This window comes from Myotis nattereri, assembly GCF_964212035.1.
Source record: "Myotis nattereri genome assembly, chromosome: 3".
In the NCBI taxonomy this organism is placed as follows: domain Eukaryota; kingdom Metazoa; phylum Chordata; class Mammalia; order Chiroptera; family Vespertilionidae; genus Myotis; species Myotis nattereri.
In genome coordinates this window covers 44,478,085-44,503,283 of record NC_138077.1, presented here as the reverse complement: position 1 = coordinate 44,503,283, position 25,199 = coordinate 44,478,085, and the positions used below count along the sequence as shown (strand labels likewise).

The 25,199-nt window shown below is 40.7% G+C and overlaps 2 protein-coding genes across 2 annotated transcripts in view; both read left to right on the top strand.

Annotated features, from left to right (window-relative positions):
* Positions 1-1,387: 1,387 nt before the first annotated feature.
* The window catches only part of DGKG (diacylglycerol kinase gamma), a 192,332-nt gene continuing 168,520 nt past the window's right edge, over positions 1,388-25,199 (top strand). Inside the window, exon 1 of the mRNA XM_081087246.1 lies at positions 1,388-1,723. The gene's annotated coding sequence lies outside the window, so the exon portion shown is untranslated. The remainder of the gene's footprint in view (positions 1,724-25,199) is intronic.
* On the top strand, positions 16,386-23,319 carry LOC308516353 (high mobility group protein B3-like). The gene has a single exon (XM_081087303.1). It carries the CDS (start codon positions 16,981-16,983, stop codon positions 17,641-17,643), a length of 663 nt encoding a protein of 220 aa, XP_080943429.1. The 5' UTR covers positions 16,386-16,980; the 3' UTR covers positions 17,644-23,319.

The window sequence follows — 25,199 nt, the reverse complement described above, 5'->3', positions numbered from 1 at the left end:
TAAGGCCCAGGACTACAGTCAGGGAAAGTGAAGACATAGTTGGAGCTTAATAGGTAGCTGTGAAATGAAGAAGTCAGCGAGTGAAAGGGAAATAAGGAAAGGTAGAAGAGCTTTCAGAGCCCCCTCAGCAGGATTTTTTCAGTCTAGCTACAGGGAGCTTTGAGCACCAACCCAGGGTGACAGAACGAGATGTGAATAGTGGATGGCAGCATGAAGTGTGAACACAGGGTTCTAGTGTGGCCTCTGCCTCCATTGCCGTTTGGAACCTTGGGGAAATCTCTGAGCCCCAGCTCCTCATCTGTCCCATTAGTCTGCCTGCAAATGACCCAATATGGACACATCATCAGGGTCCTTGGGGCCGTTTGACATTCATGTTTGAGGCTTCTTCCCCACATGCCCAGACACCCAAGGCCCCTTGGCGCCTCTGCATCTGCAGAAAGCTTTTCTTGGCTGTAGTCCTGACTCGGGGACCTTCGCTGCCTGCTGGTGGAAAAGAATTCTCAGCTGTGGAAACTGGTAAACTACATATTTTACAGATGAGAGTCCAAATTCCTGATGACTCTAAATGTGGTGTGCGATGGACAGAAGTCATCCCGCTGGTGTGACTTCCTGCTGGTGTCACCACCACCACTACTGCCCCATGTGGACATGCACGTCATGGAAAGACAAGAAGCAGCAAGTCACTGGTGTCTTGGCCAATGCTGGCTCTCACTCCTTACCCCTCGCCCCAGTGCCCGTTCTGTGCTTGCCTACATTTAAAAAATAAGATGTGGTCTATTTGCTGTGCAAGAAAACAGTTCATGGTCATCTAACAGCAAAGAAGAAGAAAACGAACAAGCCCCAGTCTCTGAGATCTGATCTGGCCTCCAGTCCCCATGTTCTCTGAGGAGGGGGTAACTTTTCATATTGAACAGCCACCAGTCCCTTGCCACCAAGGTCAGAGATGTCAGACATTTGGAGGCTGGAGATACGCAGTTCCAGGGAAGCAGAGAGAACTTGTTGATTTTCTTTTTTCTCTGATTGGGCGGAGATATGAAGGCAGCCTAGACCTGGTTGAGATGTGGAAATGCCCAGTGGGTATTTTACTTGTCAACCAGTTTTCCACCGTTCCCCAAATCAGTGGGCCTCTGGCGCCCTGCGGAGCCCCACTGCTGCATCCTCTCCGAACCCCTAAGCTTCTAATGCCTCCTCCCAAACTGAAGCCCTACCAGGGAGAAATGCCCAAATCATGCCTGCGCCCAAGTTGCGCCAAAGGCACACCGGCATTCATATATGTGCATGCGCGCGTGTGTGTTTGGCATGTGTGTGTGTGTGTATGTGTGTACAAGCGCGCGCACACGCGGGAGTGTGGCAGGGGCGGGCTCTGCGCCCGGGGGCAGGGCTCAGTGCTGAGAGTGGCAGCAGGACTTACCAAGCCGCTAGGGGCAGGGCGCCGCAGTGCCGTACTAGCGGGCAGCCGCTGAGGACTGCTGCGGGGCCGCGGATAACGGAGCAGGCAGACGACCCTGGCATTGCCTAACCCCAGCAGGGCCGCCCGAGCTCTGCAGCGCCCACTCGGGCTGCCATTCCCTCCCCGAGCGGGCTGCGCGGGCGGGAAGACGCTCAGACGCCGGTTTCGGTCCCCTTTCTGTCTTTTGGTTCCTCTTTCCTCCCAAGTAAGGGAATAAGCCCTGAGGAAGGAGCGCGCCGGGAAACCGCGCAACCAAGTGTTGCCTGGCGAGAGGTAAGACAGTAGCTGGCGCAGCGGAGGCGGGCTCGGGCTCGGGCTCGGGCTGGGGGACGTGGGCCTCAGCAACTTGAAAAAGGAGGGCAAAGCCAGAGTCGGTCCCGTGGCCAGGGGAAGGACCTGCAGCCAAGGCCACTGCGCCCACCTTGAGGGTGCCACCTGCTTCAAAGTCCCTGCAGAAGGAGACCCCCGGCTGGAAGGGTGAGGGCGCGGGGAGCGGCGCGGGGCAGGGCGCCGGCTCCCTCCTGGGTTGGGAGGACCTTCCAAACCTCAAAGGTGTGCGGGCGGGAGGCGGCCTTGCTCCAGGCAGTTTGCGGAAGCAACTGGTCAGATTTCTCCCCTTCTGCACTTACCGTGCTCTTTGGTGTCCAGTTCGCGCTCCAAGGTGCACAAGGGGAGCTAGGGGCGGGGAACACCTACCGTTTGACCGTTTGACCGCCGACGCTGTGACGGTCCACGGGTTTGAGGACTTGGGCACTCCGCAAAGCTCCTGGGCCAGGGGAGCTCAAAGGGAAGCTGCAGAGAACACGGATACCCTGACAAATATGAGCTTGGGAAGGGGAGAAGGTCAGGGAGAGCATGTAAAGCTGACCTGTTTAGTCTCTGGGTCACAAGATGTGTGTGTGTGTGTATGTGTGTGGTGGTGGTGGTGAAGGGGGGAGGGAGTTGTGTGTCTCTTGAGGGACGCACATCTAGTATCACCTGTGGGCTTTCGAAAACTCCACCAGTCCACCTGCAGATTCTGATATTTTCTTCCTCTGGAGGAGTGGACTAGAATTTGGGGAGGGGGCCTGTGGAGTTGGAAAAGCCCTACAGGTGATTCTGATGCGCCGCCTCCATCCCCGCCATAATTGCAGTGGAAAGCAGGGGACCAGAACGGGGAGGCAGCACCCAGAGGCGAGCCTTCCAGCTGCAGAACCCAAAGTGGCGGACAAGACCCTCCCCCGCCTCCCCACCCGGGAGGCCGGGGAGGGTCTGCTGCAGCGCGCGGGGTTTTGTGGCTGTGCCGCAGTGATGCGCGGGAGAACTGCGAACCCGTGGGCGCACTCTAAGCAGGCGCCACGCGGTTGTTTCCTCCGGCTTCATTAGCATGCAATGACCTCCCTGTCCGGAAGACGACCTTGTCAATCTTATATTTTGGGTGCTTGGGGGAGTGCACCTTGGCTCTGGAGGTGCGGACCGGGGCGGGCGGGGGGGGGGGTGGTTCACTGATGAGGGGCAGCGGTCAGGACACAGGGTCGGGACTTCCCCTTTGGTTCCAGTCCTAGGAACGTCATCCTATTTCGGTGCCTGGGATTCTTTGCCTAAAACACAGCCTGCAGAGACTCGTTGTCAATGAAGGAATGAAGGACATTAGATCTTAGGGGGCAAATGTTATCACTGTTTGGACACACACACACACACACACACACACACGCACGCACACGCACACACCTTTGTACTTTATGACCCTCTCATTCCAGAAATACGTCCTAACATGGGGAGGGACTTCACCATCTGTGGTGTTAGACAGGCTGTATTTGCCAAAGATTCCGTCCTAATATAAATTATACCCATTAAATAAAGCAGCTGCAACTAAGCTAACTTCCCTGTTGTTCCCTTGTTGTACCCCCATCTAAGTATTTTCTTTGCCAATCTTGCCTAAAGTTTGTGCATAGGGCTGTAGGCATTATTACAGGTATTTTTATGGGAGGGGTTTGGGGGTAGCGAGCCAGTAGATGAATCTTTGCCACCTTACAATTTTATGTCAATGTTTAGTTCAGATCAACCAAGATGTGGGGGGAAATGATAAATGTCAGAACGTCTTGGAATCTAAACTCTCAGAAGTAGGAGAAACTGCTAAGGACATCTGTTCCTTGCCCCTACCCAAACTCTCCTCAGAGCACCTTCAACAAGTGTCAGAGGATCCTGCCAACCTGTACACCCAGAGGTTTGGGCTGTGCACTGTGTGATCTGCCGGGGGAGGAAGCCACAAAGCAGCTCTCCCTTCCTGCTGATCTCTGAGGGAGAAGGCTGCCTCCACTCCTCCTTTGGATGGGGAGGGGAAAGAGAGAAGTGCCTTTTTGTTGTGGGTAAAACTCTTTAAAATATATATATTATTGAATTACATCATTATGACAAACTCTTTTAGTATAAAAGCAACTCATGTCGATCGAATGCAGGAAATTTGGAAAGCTGAAAACTGTACAAAGAACGAAACGAAACACCTACAATTTGATCACCCAGATTCCACACTGTCAATATATTGGCCTATTTTCTTTCCATCTATTTTTATGCTCTGAAATCTTACAATCCATAGACAGCCAACATTTACTGGGTGCTTAAAACATGTACTTTGCAGGTATTAAGTATTTTGTATTCACAGTGTCATTAATCCTCAGAAGTCTTTCTAAGGCAAGCATTTATGTATTATTAACCTCACAGAGTTCAGGTGACTTGCCCAAATCACACAGCTAGTATGTGGCAAAACCAAGATTCAAACCCAGGCTGTCTGACTCCTGGGCTGTTGCTTAGCCTCTGTAGCTAATGCTTCTTGCCTTTTTTCCCCCCTAATTAGTGTTGTAGCAAAAAGTCCTTCATGCACATCAGCTTCATGACTGCATAGTATTAAGCTGTTAATCATTTAAGTTGTTTCCTGTCTTTAGCAACTACAAATAACTGTACAACATCCCCAGGCAAAGTCTGCTGCACACATTTCCAAATACTTCCTTTGTATAGAATTCCCAGAAGTAGAATCACTGGGCCAAACGGTATGAATGTTTTAAGGCCCCTGGTATATATGACAAGCTGCTTTTTGGAAAGGCTACAGCAATTCACACTTCCATCCAGCAGAGGCAACTGTGCTATAGTCAAAGCACATAACCTCTAGGGCAGGGGTGGGCAAACTTTTTGACTCAAGGGCCACAATGGGTTCTTAAACTGGACCGGAGGGCCGGAACAAAAGCATGGATGGAGTGTTTGTGTGAACTACTATAAATTCAAAGTAAACATCATTACATAAAAGGGTACGGTCTTTTTTTTTTTTTTTTTTTTTTTTAGTTTTATTCATTTCAACGGGCTGTAGTTTGCCCACGGCTGCTCTAGGGACTCACATAGACCAAGGCCTCACACAACCAAGCCAGACCACATAAGCATCTCCCTGGTCTCATGGGAGAAGGAATCACAGTAATCCTGCTTTACACACACAAGTATGAGTATGGAACCCATACAGTATGAAGCTGTACCTGTTTTTATGTGAACATGTGTCAGTTGCAGAATTCTCTGGCTAGAGGTCACATATTAACCTTGAACTATTGTGTAAAATACGTATATGAGCTTAAGATCCCCCTTCTCTACACAAGTAATTAGAACAGCCTTCACTCCTATGAATGTGCATCACTACCAGCCAGACTCAGCCAACCCAAGCAATCTGTAACAGCTTCTCAGACTGGCCATATTCACAGAGCTGTTTGTTTCCTCTAAGTATCCAAATTCCACAACCAAACCACAGTGTGAGTTGATACCACTTTATGTTGTAACAGAGTTCACCACCCCTCACCTCCCAAAAGCACTGATGTTTAGAAACTACAAATAAAATTAAAAAATAAGGCTATACACATGATAAAAAAAAATGTTCTCAGGTGAAGAAAATGTGGCCACAGGAGAGAAACTGAATTAGGCAATACAAAAAGACACAAAGGGGAAATTTTCAAAGAAAACAAATTGGCCCTTGCTCTGAGTTCTCTCTGGTTTGCTTCATAGCCCCTCTGCCACCAGCAGTGGGATTAGTGGCCCTGGAATATCATCTGTTGCTGTAAAAGGAATCAATGTCAATTGAGCCCCCACTATGAAATCTACTTATTCAAAAACAGTTCAGGTCTTAAAATGTTCCTCTGAGAATCCTTCCCTGACTGTTCATCTGGGTTAGAGACCTCTCTCTCCTCCACCTGTAGCACCTGTGCACACACTTGCCTCCCTATGGTAAAAATGATTTATCTGCATATCCCCCACTCAGCTGTGATCTCCCGAAGGTACAGATGGCACTGTGCCCCCAGCACCTGAGAATTAAATGTGATGAATGGGCACATAAGAGAATCTTCTAGCTACTATGCTGGTGCTTTATGAACATTGCTCTTCTGATGCATCTTCATGCTGCTCAGACTACTCACTCTCAGAAATGTACCTGAAAAGTGTCTAGAGCTGTGCTGTCTATTTTCACATGGGACTATCACCATTTTCATTTAATTCATTAAAATTAAATGAAATTTAAAATTCCATTTCGCAGTCACATTTCCAGTACTCAAATGCCACATAGGGCTGCTGGCTACCATATTGGAGAATACACATGTGGAACATTCCAATTATTGCAGACAGTTCCACTGGACAGATTAGATTGTAAGTTTGGTGCAGGCAGGGAGTGTGAGTCTTTTCCCTTGCAACCAGCACAATGCCTGGCCAGCAGAGAAGGAGAGGGAGAAAGAAAGAGGAGGGATCGTGGTAGTAAATGTAGTAACATTACCTAAACCATTAATTGAGCACCTACTTTGTGCCCCACATTGTGCTATATTTTGTATATGCATTATCTCACTTAACATTCATATCACACCGAACCTGATATTAGCCCTACTTCACAAACAAGGAAAGTGAGTCTCAGAAAGTTTGGTCACAAAGCTAGTAGGAAAGGCTAAGTTTTAACTCAGGCCCCTAAGATTTCCCAAGGGAAAGAATTGGTATGTCAATGGTATTTCAAGAGTGTAAAATTTTGGTTGATGGGTGAGTTAAGGAGAAAGGAACCCACCTATACTGTAGCCTAACCAGAGGCCCAAAACCTCCTTAGGAGAACAGGCCAACCAACCACCACCCTCCGTGTTTCTACCCAGTGAGGCCTTTCATCACCTCCAGAGAGAAATACTTGCTTGGTCAGGATCTCACAGCCAGTTAATAGCATAACCTGGCTCCCCACTCCCTGGTCAGTGCCCTTTCCAGGCTCCATCCTGCCTCATAGGCCTTTGGGTTCAGTGTCCTCACTATCATTATCACTCTTGCTCCAGTTTTCTCTAATTTCTTCATTCTTAATGAATAAAACACAAAATGTCAGGGGAGGCCTAATCAGCACCAAGTACAGTAAGATGATCACTTCTTTTGTTTTACATTTTATATTTCTGTTGAAACTCTGTAAGGTTGAAGTAGGAATCTATACCAGTAATACCTGTTTAGTATCAACTGAAAAAAAAATCCCAACTCTCTTTTAAACTTGCTCTTGAACTGTGTTGCCTACCCACCCCCACTCCATGCTTGTACAGATGCTACCTGGGACCCAGATACAGAACCCTTGCATTTATTCCTAATTTTATCTTGTTCGATTCAGTCAATCTTGCCAGCTTGCCCAGATATTTCTGGCTTTGATTCTGTTAGTTACTGACCCTCTAGTTGACTTTCTGCCATCCCAAAATCTGATAAGTGTGACCTCTTCAACTAAGTCATTGATAAAGATGATGAACTTTACAGGATTCTGGGATATTCCACTCTGTGCTCCTGAAAGTTAGATATTAATTCAATAAATAAACATCACTCTTTTAGAAAATTTATTCCACTTCTTGTACTATCACTTGGCCCATATTTATTCATCTTTTTCAAAAGATTATCAGGGGTATCTTATCAAAGGTCTTAACAAAGTTCAGCTACCCTTTATCACTGGTATTTCCCTGATCTGCTTGCCTGATATCATTTTCAAATAAGCAATTTTGTTAGTCTGACATAAACTACTTTCATGGCTTTAGTCCTAAAGGTTCACTCCACATCCCATTCCAGAATATTTCCTGGAATTAATATCAACCCGGTAAGTTAAGAAATTCTCATAAGTTATTTTCTCATGAAAAAAAATAGAACTATGTTTGCCATGAAAGTGGTGGTGATAGTGGTAGCGATGATAGTGGTGATTGTGGTAGTTGGTGGTGATGGTGATGGTAATGGTGGGGATGGTGGAGGTAATATGGGGGTGATGGTGGTAGTGGTGATAGTGTGGTGGTAACAGTGATAATGGATATGGTGGGGGGGGGGTTGGTGGTGATGGTGGTGGTGGTATTGGTGGCAGTTATTGGAGGTGATGGTGATGGTTATTGGTGGTTGTAGTGATGGTAATGGGATAGTGGTGGTGGTAGGCGTGGTAATGGTATTAGTGGTTTCCTTACTCTTTGATTCTGAACAGATTATAGAGAGTGTTCTAGTGATCTCAGTTGCATGTTGTCTTAGCACCCTGGAATATTATTCAGTTAGTCCAAAAGACTTGTATTAATTTGAGGTGGACTTAAGTGTCTCGGCATCATTAATAATGAGACCAGGGAAGGAGTTGAGACAGCATCTGGTCCCAGGCCTTCCTCTTCAAATTTGGGAATCCTCCATTCAAAGGGAAAGCGCACTGCCTGGGGTGACAGGGCCTGGACAAGAACCCAGGTCTCCCACTCCTCCCCAGGGCTTTCCTCGGGGCATAACCTTTTTTCATCTTTGTTTTGGAAGTTTAAGGCTTTGTTTTCTGCAGAAGTGTTCATTTTTTTCTCTTGGAGTAAACCTCTGAAGTCATTGATACCTCAGTGAAAATTAAAGATTCTTTCCTGATCATAATTTGAAAGGAGAAAGGAGGCGAGAGCTCACTTTCCAAGTGGGAAATGGAGCCCCATCCATGGCAGGAGAGGGGCACTGAGAGAAAAGGTTCAAGTAAGAAGAGACTTTTTAAATAATTAAAATCACAATAGTAATAACCACCTTTACACGTGTACCACACTTAGAAGATAACAATGTATTCAGATCCATGATCTCTCCAGACTCCAATCATAGGTGTGAGGCAAGCAGCATGGATGTCACCAGCCTCATTTCACTAGTGTGATTTTACCAAAGCAATGGCTATGATCTAGAAGAGTCTACAGGGGCAAGAAAAGGGATGAAAGATAAAACTCAATGGCCACACAGCAGCTGACAAACCCCAGACTTGCTTGCTCAGCTAATCATTTGGGTCCATCATTCCTTTCTGTGTGGTCTGCATGGATTGTTTTATCCTCACTTAAGGCATAAATAGTCTCATCTAAACAGGAACTAAGTTTTCACTTTCCTGATGACTGATCTGGTGTGAAAGTTCCAAGTGGCCAGAGGTCAGCAGGGCCACTTTGACCCTTAAATGCTGAAATGCTTGAAATGTTTAGCTCCAATGTTTTCATTCCTTGCTGCATTTCCCTACCTCTCTGCTCTGGGACAGCAACCTGCAGCACTTTACCAGCCGCCTCAGCGCCCTGCCTCTTAGTTCAAGTGAAAGAGCTAATAAAGCTCTCTTGATCTCCCAGAAGGCCAGAGTGTTCCGTCTAGTAGTTTTGAGCGCCACACAAAATGGGTGCTCTCATCCAGTCCCCCACACTCCCCATCCAAGGTTTCATCAACAAAATGTTCATGATCTCCAGAACCTGACCCCAGGACACCCACTGATAGAAATCGGTCTCCTCCCTTTTCTCATGCCAGGATTTCCAGCAGACTTGCTGATCACAAAGTGGTTTTTCCCAGCAATTAAGAAGCCAGTAGCCAAATTTTTCTATACCCGAGGAAGTCCCTACTGTTCTTAATTTTTTAAACTAATTCTTTTTTTTAAAATAGTTTATTAATTTTTAGAGAGAGAGGAAGGGATAGGGAGAGAGTGAAACATTGAGAGCTCAACATGGATTGGCTGCCTCCTGTATGCTTCCTACCGAGGATCAAGCCTGCAACCCAAGCATGTGCCCTTGACTGGGAATCGAACCGACAACCTTCTGGTACACAGATGATGCCAAACCAACTGAGCAACACTGGCCAGGGCATGTTTCTAATTCTTAAATCATGCAAGTCATGGCGAATGCACTCCTGAGGAGATCCACCCAATCATTTGAAACAACGCTAAGTCAGCAAATATACACAGTGGGGCAAAAGTAGGTTTACAGTTGTGAGTATACAAAACACAGAGTTTATCCTTATATTATTATTATTTATTAATTATTTTATTATTTTCCATATGAATAACTGTAAACCTACTTTTGCCTACCCAGTATATTGAGCACCCCCCTCTGTGCCAGGCATAGGACTAGGTCTGGGGATTTGGCCAACAGGGTTTCCAGGAGCTGGGTGGGACTGTGTGGAACAGAGTCAAAAACAAATATCATGTAGAATTATCTCTAGATGAGAGTCAGAGGAGGATCATTTCCCCAGCTTAGTAAGGTATTGGACCAAGGAGGTCATGTAATACTCTCTGGATGAGTAGATGAGCTTAAGCTGAAATTTAGAGGATGAATAGAAGTTAAATGAAGAAGTGAGTGTGTGTAATGCATTCTAGGTAGAGGGATCAGTGTACACAAAGCCTCAGAGGCAGTCCTTTTCTATAGTTTAGTGTTACTGGAGCAAAAACTGTGAGTTGAGAAATGTTGGGAGATGAGTCTGGAAATGTAGACAGGAGGGTCTTGTCAAGTTAAAGAGTGTGGATCTTTTCTCATAGACAATGTGGTGGGGGGAGGGGTGTCACTGAGAAATTAAGTGGAAACTGACATGGTCAGATTCTAACATTAGAGCAAATCCTCTAGCTGCAGTATTGGGAGGGGAGAAAGGAGCCCATTGGGAGGCTGTTGTCAGAATTTAAGTAATATGAAGGCTGAACAAGGTAGTTCAGATGGAGGGAGGCACAGAATCAGGAAAGAACTGGTTATTAAATAGGTGTGACGATAGTGAGGTAGACAGAAAAACTAATGGTAACTCCCAGGCTTCTACCTTGTGTGCCTAGGACAGTAGTTGTCCCATCAACCATGAGAACAAGTGAGCAGAGGTGAGAGTAGGGTTAGATAATGATCCAGTGCAAGGCATGTTATATTTGAGGTGTCAGTGAGAAGTCCAGATGGAGATGCGGTTGATAGATGAGCTATGTGGCTAGAGACCGAGATTACGGAGTCATCACAGAAGTGATAGGTGAAACCACCAGAGCCAATGAGCTCATGGGGAAGTCAATTTCCATTTATCTTGAGACATGTATTGCCAGCATCTGAAAGATCCATGTCAAGGAGATCCATGCCTCTTTAATAATGGGAGGAAACTTCTCACAGTGTTGAGGGTCTGGGCTTGGCAGGTGAATTATGGCAGTAGCCAGTTGCTGACTCAGCTAGACCAATGCCCACATCTGCCAGGTGAACAGTCAGGCATGGCGCTTGTTACAGAAACAATTGTATTCCTCTTCCACATTTGAGCTTCACAAATTTGTAAATATGGTTTGTTTGTGTGTGTTTTTTTTATAGAACAGTGGTCCTCAACTCTCATTAAACATTAAAATAACCTTGGAATTTTACCAAAAAAGCAATCATGGATCTCACTCAGGGAGATACTAATTTCATTGGTCTGGGTTGGGGCCTGGGCCTGAGTAGTTTTTTAAGGGTCCCCAAGTGACAATGTTCAGCTGAGTTAAGAAATGTTACTAAACAAGATGTTTCCTCGCTGCTTCCTCAAATTACAGGGTTTTTCATTCCTTACCTTCTTTGGCAAACCTCCTATGAGTGCATTACAGTTTCTCTAAAAATCACTTTAAAATATCAGAACCTACTCTGGACTCTGCACAACAGCCCTGGTTTTGCCTGCACATTATCACTGTCTTTGCATTATATGCATATTTTTCCCTCATGCCTTCAAGGAGAACCTTTGGAAAAAGAATCATGGGAAACCTTGTCAAATATCCTGACTTACAACTGTAATCTTCCACATTTCTCCCTGAGTTACATAACTTATAGACCCGTCAAAAAGATGCTACGACTTCTGAGTGAACCTTGGTTAGTCCTAAGGGTTCATTGCTTTCTCTTCTAAGTGCTCACAAAGCTGCACTTAACCCAGCAGTTCTTGGATTTTCATTTACATTAGAATTGCCTGGAAACTCTTCCCTCAGAGATACTGGTTCAAGGGGTGGGGTGGGATCCACAACCAACATTTTAAACCAGCACCCAGAGTGATTCGGTTCAGGTGCACCACCTTTGAGAAATGTGGTCTTAAAAATGGGAAATGAAGAATACACATTTAACTTATACCCACTCCCCTAGTGTTTTTTTTGAAATAACCAACTTGATATATAAAATACTTTAATATATTTATTATAGTACTGACAACCAGAAAGGATACCATATAATGCACTTTTTAGAAATTTTGACATTCCATGATAAAGACTGTACCCAAGAATGAATTGAGGGAAAGCCCAATCAATCCATAATTCATCAAAGTTGATGGAAAAGTTGGCCTAGAGGTGAAAAGGAAGGGATTCCTAAAACAATTTCACTAGCATCTCTAAGTTAAGATGGCAGGGGCTGCAAATAATGGGAGAAAATATTTTCAAATCACATATGTGAAAGAAGGTTCATATTAAGAATATATAGAGAACTCCTAAAACACAACAGCAATCTGATTCAAAATGGGCAAGAGATTTGAAAGGTGTATCCTCAATGAAGACACACCAATGATCAATAATTATATGAGAAGATGCTCAACATCACTAATTATTAGGAAAACCAAAACCACAATGATATACTACTTCACAGCCATTAAGATAGCTATGATTTAAAAAATATTGATGAGGGTGTGGAGAAATCGAGCACTGTTGGTGGGATTGTGAATAGTGCAACTACTATAGAAACAGTATGGCGATTCATCAAAAAATTAAAATTAGAACTACCATATGATCCAGCAATTCTACTTCTGGATATATACCCCAAAGAATCGAAAATAAGGACACGAAGAGATATTTGCATATCCATGTTTGTAGCAGCATTATTCACAATAGTCAAAAAGTGGAAGAAATCTAAGTGTCCAACGATGAATAAATGGATAAACAAAATGTGTACATAATGGAATAATATTCAGCCTTAAAAAGGAATGAAATTCTGACACATGCTACTACATGGATAAACCTGGAAGATGTTATGCTAAGTGAAATAAGCCAGTCACAGAAAGACAAATACTATATGACTCCACTCATGTGGAGTATTTAGAATAGTCAAAGTCATAGAGACAGTAAATAGAATGGTGGTGGGGGTGGGGAGGAGAATGGGTTGTTATCATTAGTAGTACAGAGTTTTAGTTTTTCAAGATGAAAAAAGTTTCTTGGATGGATGGGGTGGTGGTGATTGCATAACAACATAAATGTACTTAATGCCATTAAAATAGACTTAAAAATGGTAAATTTTATAATATAAAATTAACATAAATTTCCAAATGTACAAGAAAATTGGCAAAATACAATCATGAAGGGAAACAATGTATTTTTATCAATCTTCAATGTATTGAGTGAATAAACAAATGAGTATATCAAGAATTTTAAGGATATAAGGAAACTGATGCAATGAACATATACTTGACTTCACATTCAAGTAAATGTGTGTATGTATGTATATATATATACATACGTAGGTGATGGGAAACACTTCTCAATCACATTAGTGCCTTCTCAGACATGCCTTGACCAGTATACACACTGGACCATGAGACTCACTCTCAGTAAACCTATAGTGGAAGTTTGTGAAAACAGTCTTTAGCAGTTCTAAAGAAAAGATAAGTAATGTCTCCCTATAAAATAGACACAATAAAAAAGGAAAAACTTAAAAATAAATCTCTAAGTTATATTACAGAGATTTAAAAACACATAAGGAAACTTTCAAAAGGGAGAAGTCTGAGATTAGGAAACTTCTTTAAAGTGAAAAAATATGGTGTTGAATTAAAATCATGTAATGGGAACATGAACATTAATTAGAACAATGCAGAAAACTATAGATGAATGTAAATTCTTACAGTAATGATAGACACATAAAAAATGAAATAATGAGAAAATGGAAGCTACAATTCAACAAATTAAATATTAAAAAACAGAAAACAATTTTTCAGGGGAAGAGGAAATGCAAGATGAATTATAATAAAAAACTTAAAAAATAATCATTCTGGCCCTTACCGGTTTGGCTCAGTGGATAGAGGGTCAGCCTGCGGACCAAAGGGTCCTGGGTTCGATTCCGGTCAAGGGCATGTGCCTTGGTTGCGGGCATATCCCCAGTGGGGGGGTGTGCAGGAGGCAGCTGATCGATGTTTCTCTCTCATCGATGTTTCTAGCTCTCTATCCCTCTCCTTCCTCGCTGTGGAAAATCAATAAAATATTTTTTTTTTTTTAAATAATCATTCTGGTATCAATTCAAAATAGTTCATTGTGTACCAGGGACAATAAAAGTATATTCTGGTGAAAGTTATTAATTTATAAGAATAAAAAAATCTATTGGTATATTAACCACTGAAATCCTTTACTGACAAGAAGTATTTACTCAATATATTCTGATGAAAAAGGAAATTAATGAACATTAAAATTTGAGAATGTAGCAGATGTGGTATAAAAGATATGAGGTAGATAATGAAACCTGTCAAATATAGACTTAGTGTTTATATGTCATTATTATAGTTATGGAAAAATGCAACTATCAAAAATCATTCTTAATGAAAAAAGATACATGAAAAATTTAATGATAATAATTTCAGGCTAAAAACTCAAATTACTCCAGAAAAAAAACTCAAGTGCTAAATCTCTCATCTTGTACTATGGGAGACATTGAATATTGTTTCATTGTTGATATAGATAAATATGTTTAAATATATATATATATATTAATTAAATCTTTATTGTTCAGATTATTACATTTGTTCCTCTTTTTTCCCCCCCACAACTCCCCTCCACCCAGTTCCCACCCCACCCTCCGCCCTTACTCCCCACCCACTGTCCTCATTCATAGGTGCGCGATTTTTGTCCAGTCTCTTCCGCATCTCCCACACCCATTCCCCCCCGAAGAATAGTCAGTCCATTCCCTTTCTATGCCCCTGATTCTATTATAATCACCAGTTCATTCTGTTCATCAGATTATTTATTCACTTGATTTTTAGATTCACTTGTTGATAGATGTGTATTTGTTGTTCATAATTTGTATCTTTACCTTTTTCTTCTTCTTCCTCTTCTTAAAGGATACCTTTCAGCATTTCATATAATACTGGTTTGGTGGTGATGCACTCCTTTAGCTATTTCTTATCTGTGAAGCTCTTTATCTGACCTTCAATTCTGAATGATAGCTTTGCTGGTTAAAGTAATCTTGGTTGTAGATTCTTGGCATTCATCACTTTGAATATTTCTTGCCACTCCCTTCTGGCCTGCAAAGTTTCTGTTGAGAAATCAGCTGACAGTCATATGTGTACTCCCTTGTATGTAACAGACTTTCTTTCTCTTGCTGCTTTTAAGAGTCTCTCTTTGTCTTTTGCTCTTGGCATTTTAATTATGATGTGTCTTGGTGTGGTCCTCTTTGGATTCCTTTTGTTTGGGGTTCTCTGCGCTTCCTGGACTTGTAAGTCTATTTCTTTCACCAGGTAGGGGAAGTTTTCTGTCATTATTTCTTCAAATAGGTTTTCAATATCTTGCTCTCTCTCATCTTCTGGCACCCCTATAATTCTGATGTTGGTATGCTTGAAGCTGTCCCAGAGGCTCCTTACACTATCTTCGTATTTTTGGATTCTTTTTTCATTTTGCTTTTCCAGTTGGGTGTTTTTTACTTCTTCGTATTTCAAGTCTTTGACTTGATTCTCGCGATCCTCTGGTCTGCTGTTAGGAGTCTGTATAATATTCTTTATTTCAGTCAGTGTATGCTTAATTTCTAGTTGGTCCTTTATCACAATATCAAGGGTCTCACTAGATTTCTTGAGGATCTCACTACATTTATCGGCGGTCTCACCAGTCTTTTCGAGGGCCTTACTAAATTTATCGGTGGCTTCTAGACAGTTCTTGAAACACCTTAAAAGTGTGGTTTTGAACTCTATATCCAGCAGTTTGCTTTCCTCCATTTCTGTCATTTGTGTCCTGTTTCTTTGTCTCCACGTTTTTTATGCTTTCTTGGTGCACCCCCTTGTGTTCTATGTGCACAGTCTTGTTGTAGTTAAGCCTTGATTGTTGTAGGTAACACTGGGGGGAATTTGACCTCCAGGCCAATTGGCTGTGAGAATCAGCTGTGTCTTCAGTGGGAGAACTTCTGTCCTGATCTCTAGGGAGGTGCTAATCTAGCTTCTGCCTGAGGCTATCCAGCAAATGCCTCTGTGCAAGGTTTGGGCGGGGCGGGTCCCAGGGGATCAACAGGGTGGGGCTAGCAGTTATGGCTGCTCTCAGTCCTGCCTTCAGAGGCTCTGCTTCTCAGTGTCCTAGCAATTGCTGCAAGTACCTCAGAGAGAAAGCTGCCCTCGAGTTCCGACCGATGCCAGACATTCCTGCTTCTCCCGTTTGAGCCTGGGTCCCCAGAGACTCGCCCGGAGCTGGAGCTCAGAGCCTGAGACTCCTTCCCAATTGAAAAAGACAACCGCGCCCTCAGCCGCCAGCCCACTCCGCATGCACCTCCGCACCTTAATATTTTACTTCCGCACCGCACCTCCTCTGAGTCTCGGTATGCTTTTCTCTTTCCTTCTAGTTGTAGAATCTCCACTCAGCCAGCCTTCCTGTGGTTCTGGGTGATGTCTGTTCCGTCTTTTAGTTGTATTTTTGAAGTGGTTGTGCGAGGCAGCAATCTCCGGTGTTTACCTATGCCGCCATCTTGGTTTCTCCCCTAAATATATTTTTTTAATGAGAAAGAGAACAGATGAACATAAAACTAGAAATGTCACATTTAACTTCAAAATTAAGAGTAATTTTTGTTATAGCCAAGATTAAAATCTAATAAAGAAAATAGCAAGGGAGCATAAAAAAAGAAAGTATAACATTATAGCCAAAATTAAATTCTAATAAACAAAACAGCAAGGGAACATAAAAAAGGAAAGTATAAAATAAGATGCTAGAAGTGAGGTCAAACATATTATCACATTAAGTGTGACTAGTTAAATAGTTTCTATTAAAAGACAAACAGACATATTCAGTAAAAACTAACTTTAAATATATGCTGTTTTAAACAAAACGGGACAGAAAGAAACAAAATAGGGGGAAAAGAAAGGGCATAGATATACCAGGAAAATGCGAAACAAAGAAAGATGGAAGATCAATATTAATATTAGAAAAGAAGAATTTAATGTGGGAAACTTTAAGTGATGCATTAAATGTGACTAATAGAATCCACTAGAAGACATACATCCTTAAATATTGTTATTCTGATTAACATAAATTTCAAAATATAGAAAAAAATTAACAATCATGAAGGGAAACAATGTATTTTTATCAATCTTCATCATATTGAGTGAACACACAAATGACTATATCAAGAATTTTAAGGGCGCTGCCCAGACTAGCGAACAATACAGTCAGGATGGCTAAAGGTGATCCCAAGAAGCCAAAGGGCAAGATGTCTGCATATGCCTTCTTTGTGCAGACATGCAGAGAGGAACATAAGAAGAAAAACCCAGAAGTTCCAGTCAATTTTGCAGAGTTTTCTAAGAAGTGCTCTGAAAGGTGGAAGACCATGTCGGCAAAAGAGAAATCTAAATTTGATGAGATGGCAAAGGCAGATAAAGTACGCTATGATCGGGAAATGAAGGATTATGGACCAGCTAAGGGAGGCAAGAAGAAGAAGGACCCAAATGCCCCCAAAAGGTCACCGTCTGGATTTTTCCTTTTCTGCTCGGAATTCCGCCCCAAAATTAAATCTACAAACCCTGGAATTTCTATTGGAGATGTGGCAAAGAAGCTTGGCGAGATGTGGAATAACTTAAGGGACAGTGAAAAGCAGCCTTACAACAATAAGGCTGCAAAACTGAAGGAGAAGTATGAGAAGGATGTTGCCGACTATAAGTCTAAAGGCAAGTTTGATGGCGCCAAGGGTCCCGCTAAAGTTGCCCGGAAAAAGGTGGAAGAAGAAGATGAAGAGGAGGAGGAGGAAGAGGAGGAGGAGGAGGAGGAGGAGGAGGATGAATAAAAAAACTGTTTATCTGTCTCCTTGTGAATACCTTAGCGTAGGAGAGTGCCGTAATTGACACAGCTCTTATATGAGAGGTGTCTGTTGCCCTCATTAGGATTAATTACACAATTGGGTCATGATCATATGTAATCTCTCAAAGTGCTCTAGAAATTGTCAGTGGTTTACATGAAGTGGCCATGGGTGTCCGAAGCACCCAGAAACTGTATCAAAGTTGTACATATTTCCAAACATTTTTACAATGAAAAGGCTCTCGTGTTCTCCTCACTCTGTGCACTTTGCTGTTGGTGTGACAAGGCATTTAAAGATGTTTCTGGCATTTTCTTCTTCTTTTTTTTTAATCTGTAAGGTGGTGTTACCTATTTGGTTATTGGCTAGAAATCCTGAGTTCTCAACTGTACATATCGATAGTTTCTAAAAAGAACAAACAACCAAGACAAGCTCTTGATGCTCTTTGCTTGGCGTTGAGGCTGTGAGGAAGATGCCTTTTGGAGGGGCTGTAGCTCAGGGCATGCACTGTGAGGCTGGACCTGTGGACACTGCAGTGGGCATCCATTTAGCTTCAGGTTGTCTTGTTTTTGTATATAGTGACATAGCATCCCGCCATTCTTAGCTGGGGTCAGCTGGCATGAGAAGTATTTGGATCGTTTCTTTTTTTTTTTTAGTTGTGTGGTAGTTTTAAACTTTGTTTTAAAACAAACTACAACTCTTCATTGTCAACGAAGTGAAGAGTCACTGCATCAATGAAAGTTCAAGAACCTTCTGTACTAAACACGATTTGCAACGTTTTGTTAATTTTTGTATGTTTAGAATGCTGAAATGTTTTTGAAGTTAAATAAAAACAGTATTACATTTTTTAAAAAAAGAATTTTAAGGATATAAGGAACCTGATACAATGGATATATACTTGACTTCACATCAAGCATAAATGAATATATATTTATTAAAATGCCTATGATGTGCTGGGGGTGGGAGTGGCTGGGGAGAGATCAATGGGGGAAAAGGAGACATATGTAGTACTTTAAACAATAAAGAATTTAAATATTTTTAAATGCTTATGAAATATTGAGAAATTTTTTATCACATTTTTTAAAAAAGTAGAAATTTTCCCAGCAGTAAGAAAAAATAGAACCGAAGTAGAGTTACTCTAGGATAATTTATTCTAGAAACTTGATGTAGCCTGGCTGCACACCCACCTGCCACTCTTATTTCAGCATTCAGGAAGAACAAGATTCAAGACCTGCTATTTGACAAGCATCAAGTCTATAGAATACTTCCTTCTTTAAGAATGAGTAAACAGTAAAACTAGATAAGGGAGAAAGAATAGCATACAGAATAAAAATAAATGAACTCCTCCAGTTAGACCTCAAAAGACATTTTAGGAGACTGGAATCCTCTTAAGAGGGCAAGGAGCCAGGGCCTCTACAAATCAGAAGAGAACCAGAATAGGCTGAGATGAAAACAAAATATGGTATGCAACGATATGAATGAAGTATGGAAGGATTGCAAGGAAACTAGAACACAGTAACAGAATTAAACTCTATTAGGTAGAACTAATGAGCAGAGTTTAGTCTATAGAAAATCAGATTAAGTATGGGGAGGAAGCGATGTCATGAAGGATAGTTAATTAGTACTAAACCCAATTAAAAAAAAGAGATGTCTAGCTAATTATTGTAAATCCAGTTTTAAAATAGTATGCAAAAGTAAAATTCAAAGAGAAGATATGCATTGTTACAAAAATTATGAAACAACAAACGTGAATTTGAAACCCCAGACTACATTTGTAAAAGCCTGGGAAACACTGGTGTTTGTCCAGAGTCTACAGGAAAGGATGGGACACTGAAAACAAAATGCTCTTAGTGCCTTGGTTTAACTATGAGAGCGTCATCTCATTTTTGACATTTAAATTTAGAAAATAATAGTTACATAATACCTTTTTCATTAATCTATCTTATAAGAAAACATACTCTATATGGCAAAAGACAGAAAATAAAGGACATAGCATTAACAAAATTAGAAGAAGCAAAACATGATGAGATCAGTTACCTCCATTATAACAATTAACGAAAACAAATGAAATAACCTAACCTACTTTTAATAAAGGTCTGCATATTAGGTCCAAAACTAAAATCCAACCATATGTTGTTTACCATAGTCATTCCTAAAATAAAATGACGTGCAAATATTAAAATATCATTAAATAGGACAATGAGGGTTGTTTTATAATGAAGAATCCAGCTCACAGTGAAAATTTACCGTCATGGAAATATATGCATCAATAAATGTTGATAGATGAAAAGGTCATGCTGCATACAAAACACAATAATGGTGAAAGACTTCAAAATGCCACTCTAGGGCTTTCATATATCAAGTAATCAAACAAGAAATAATATAAATAGAGGAATTGTGAAATACAATTTTAAAAAATATATGTTGCATAATATCTAACATGCAAAGAATAAAATTTCTTTTCCAGGGCTTATGGAACATTTACAAAAATTAATTCTATATTAGGTTACAAATAAAACCTCAGCAAGTACCTGTAAAGCAAAAATAGTAAAGGTCATAGTCTTAACCATTAGAAATGAGTAACAAAAAAGTAAATAGCAACATGGGGGACAAGTAATGAATTATGGTCCATTTATACAATAATATACTCTGTAGCCATGAAAAACACTATTTTATGTAGAAGAATGTTTAATAACACCAAATAATGGTCACCATATATTGTTAAGTGAAAAAGTTAAAAAAAAAAAGTTAAAAAAATTCAATGCATACATCTGTACATGATAGAATTCCATAAAGGATTTACAGCAAAATGTTACTTGTGGCTATGGTTAGTGGTAAGATTATATGTGATTTTTATTTTAGAGTCATTTAAAATATGATAGGGATTCTTGGCTGAGATTAGTATCATGCTTACACTGTTTACACTTTGTAGAATCTATAATCTTCCTTTTTTAATAATAAAGATAAGATTAAATTTGCTTGCTGCTAATCTATTGGCTTTTTGCTGTGGTTCTCCAAAATTTTTCAAAGATCAAGGAAACTGCGCAATAACCTCCACTAGAAGTTCTCCTGGTCATCCTTGTTCCCAGGCTAAGCCGTTCTTTGCTCTTCTTGCTCTGAAATGAACTAGTCCACTTCCCAAACTACCCCTAATCTTTTTATTTTGCCGATAGTTTTTATTTGTTTATGTCTCTTACTATTTTCAGGTCATTTTGAGCTATTTTTTTCATGAAGTAATTCATATACATTTGTTCCCTCTTCCTATATCTACCTTATTTCTAAAGGTTGTTTTTTCAGATATGAACCCATGGACATGCAGGCATTTTTTTTAAGGACCATTCTTTTTTCTGTCTTCTCTTAGCCTTAATCTAGAGTTTCTGGCTATTTATTACAGCCAGGCTTCTCCTTCTTGACAACCCTGACCTCTGAGTTGGAATGGCTTCTCTCTCAAAAAAAAAAAAAAAAAGTCTCTGCATGCTTCAGCAGTCAGGGTCTTTCTGTTGGTCAGAAGGAGGCCCACAGGAGTTCATCTAGTTAAGCTGCGTGACCCCATGACAAGAGTGAAATAAAAACATTTGTATGATGCTCTATTTTTAGCTCAATGAGACTTTCTGCAAACGAATAGCCAGGACAAGTTCCCTTTCACTGCTTCAACTTCCGTTGTGCCAGAATAGTAGTGGCTGGGAATGCACCCTGCATCTTCTCCTTGTGGCCAAGTGGCCTATGGACAATGCTCACAATGCTATTACACATGTTCCTTGCCCTTTACTGCTCATTCATAAGGTGCTCTGCCTTTAGGGTCATAAAGTCCCATCATAAGCCAATTTTTGGTCCAAAGCCATGTTGCCATATAGATATAGCCCATAAATACAGCTTATAGTACTCTTTGTAATCCTATATACGTATGTGTATTTGTGTGTGTCACTAGGCATCTCCCCTCTCATGTTTGTCTTCTTTTTTTTTTTTTTTATCACTTTGGATAGATTCATGGTATTATTCCAGCTCTTTGACCTCTTCCTCATCAGCCTTCAGGCAAATAAATGCCCCCGCCCCCAGCTCATGAGTTACAAGTCTTTCATTACTAGACATGAAAGTAATGATAAATTACTTTCAGCATCTGATAAATCATGACCCAGAAAGCTACATCTAGTATTGACATTGTTTGCTTCCTTTTAATCCTAGAACCCCAACTGTCAACAGAAAGAATGCATGATAACTATCATTCCTAGTCCCAGATTTTTCACTGTCTTGACCCAAACTAGTGGAAGATTGGATTAAACTAGATGATAAAGGACCTTGAATGCCTGGAAAAGAAATTAGACACAAACTGATAGTCAATAAGAAGCAGTTATTGGTTCCTAAGAAAGAGAATAATTGAAGCTAGTAGCTTTTGTAGAGTAGAGTGCTCATATGCAGAGCAGAATGAAATGGAGTGAGGAAGTTGTGAAGACTAGAGGCAAATGCTGAGGCCAATTAGGGGTTGTTACCCAGAAATTGGAGGTGCTGTCACAAGGAATTAAATTAAGAGAAATGGACAGAGCTGACAGATAATATAAAATAAAACTTGGTAGGTTGGTTTTTTATTTGGTATTCAAATTTTGGAGGAGAAAAGAGGTGGAGGTAAATAATACCAATTATCAAGCATACTGATCTGAAGAATGACATTTCCATTGAAAATATGAGGAACATCTATGTTATTTCACTTTGGAGGTGGATGGTGGTGGGAGAAAGATAAGTTTGAGAGTAGATCTATTTATGTAGTTAAAAGTCACACCTAGTGAATGATTGGAAGACTGTATAAACACATGTAATTCCATCAATAACAGGATGTCTTTCTGACCTACCTAAACTCAGCATGTAATTCCATGCTCTGCCCAAAACAATGTCAGTCAATCAAATAAAATGATTTTTTCTTCTTTAGTGGGGACTGATTTCCATTGTGTTTGTCTAGTTCAAAGTGATTCACTCAGGGAGGTCAATCTCTCCAATTGAACTATAATTTATTAAACACATTCAGCCACGTGACTAACTGTGCTCATTTGCCAAACCCTCCCGTATCCTAATCTAGCTTTCACATCCAGCCACTCCTAACACCTGCAAGCAGAAGCTGCCACAAAGTTCCCATGTCATAGTTTTCTGCTTTATTCATTAATTGCTTCTTAGGGGTGAAAGTGAAAATTCACCCCATTTAATCTTTTACCGCTGGTTCTGAAAAGCATCATCCTTCATCCTCTTCCCTAAAACGAAGTCTAAGATTTTCATCCCTAGCTTCATACCGTCTCTCATCTTAAACCCCTTTCTCCAGTACAAAGCACTAAAGATATCAGGGAATCTTGATACATTTACCTGTATTTGATTAAAAAAAAAAAAGAAGAAGAAGAAAGGCAATTAACAGCTACTAAACCCTGTGTGCCAGGCACCGTGCTAGGAAATCTATATTCATTATGTCTAACCTTTCTCTTTAACGTGATATCACTGTTCCAGTTTCCCACCTGAGGAAACTTAGGCTCAGACAGATTAAATAAGAATAAATACTGTGCTTAAAACCACAAATCTAGGAAATTGCATGATGAGATGTAGACCCAGTGTGTTGGACTCTAAGGCTATCCTCTTCTGATTTCGGACAGGTCTAGATTTCTGGATGTAGGATAGTGTTGGCAATTTGTTCTCCTCATCAGAAACCAGTGGTACAAAGGAATGATAGAAGAGAACCTCTTTTCACCTCACAGGCCCCAGTGTGTAGACCTCTAAACATCTCATCCACTCTCCACCCAACAGGGTTCATGAGTTTGAAAAATTTGGGGGGAAACGAAATGGCAGATTTCTAGTTTGACCTGAGGAATTCATTAGCTATAATTTTTATTAAAATTGAAAATACAAGAAATAATCTCATAGCATGAAAAAACTCTTTTAAATTAGACCAAACTTAGGAGTCTTGAAGTTTTGATTTCCACAGTTTCTCCCTCCGGTGCAAGCATGTCAGGTACACTTCATAAACAAGAGTTTTTTCTCTTCTCTGTCCTTTCTTCTCAATCAACCACATGAGCATCATTGTGCCCTGAGTTCTCCTGCCTCTGAGGCTTAGCTCGCACAGCTCAGTACTACAGCTGTTATGGAAGCTCTGTGGTACCTCCAGTGAACTGTCAGTTCACTGAGGGCTGAGATCAGTCGTAATTCATCCCTGCATCCCTTTTACCTCCTAGTAGAGTATGTTACACATAGCAAGAAGTGGATAAATATACAAGCATAATTGAATTATTATTTTAACCAAACGTTACAGGGAAAGATGGGATAAGTAGAAGATAGAAAATGCCCACTATGATGTACAAAATAACAATTCTGATATAGAAAAACTTCAGGTGCAGATAATTCCTTTATTTAACCATGGTGCATATTTACGCATCCAAATGCTGAAATTCACATAAAAACATATAATACTCAAAAAGTTACAGAAGGACATGTAATGCACATTGTTCATAATGTAATCCCACACATGCTACATGTTTATATGTAATGCACATAGATTTGCTCTCCATACAATAACTGCTTGACTATCTATCTTTAAGTCAATGTGCTATAAGGCTCTAACCAACGTAGGTAAACTTTGAGAAGACTGACTTGGGTTGTGCTAGAGAAAATAGAAAGAAGCAGAATAAGATGATGAAAATATGAAATGTCCTTTATATTTTTAAAATTATATAAAGAATACATTATTAAAAGAATTAAAACATTACAGGTAATAGAATCTCAATTTCTAATTTCTAATTTCCTTGGAGGTACCTATTATGTTATGTGCATCCTTTCATCTCTCTCTCTCTTTTTTTGCAGTAACAAACATATATTTGCCCTATTAAAGTATTACATATAATTCTAAGTTTTTTTTAAAAAATACCATTTCCTTTTATAAGTTCCAATAATTATAATAACTGCATAAGGAAGATTCTGTTATTCTAATTTTACAAATGAGGCTCTAGGGCTCAGCCAGATTAAGATTTTTTACTTATTTTATTTTTTTAAAATATATTTTATGATTTTTTACAGAAAGGAAGGGAGAGGGATAGTTAGAAACATCGATGAGAGAGAAACATCGATCAGCTGCCTCCTGCACACTCCCCACTGGAAATGTGCCTGCAACCAAGGTACATGCCCTTGACCGGAATCAAACCTGGGACCCTTGAGTCCGCAGGCCGACGCTCTATCCACTGAGCCAAGGTGGTTTGGGCTAGATTAAGATTTTTTAATTATTCCAGAGTCATGGAGCTAGTAAATACCAGAACTAAAACAAACTAAGCCTTCCTTTCCATGAATAAGATATTTATCCATTTAGTCAGGTTTTCCTTTAGGTCCTTCAATAAATATTTATAGGTTTTTCCATAAAGGTCTTAACCCATTTCTTGTTAGACTTATTCCAGAGTACATTTAACTTTTCAGAAAAAAGAGATATTTTTCTATTATGCTATATTTTATATTTGGTTATTGCTTATATAAAGGAAAACATTTTGTGCTCTTATTTTAGTCCTCACTGGAGGGTATATTTTTCTTGATTT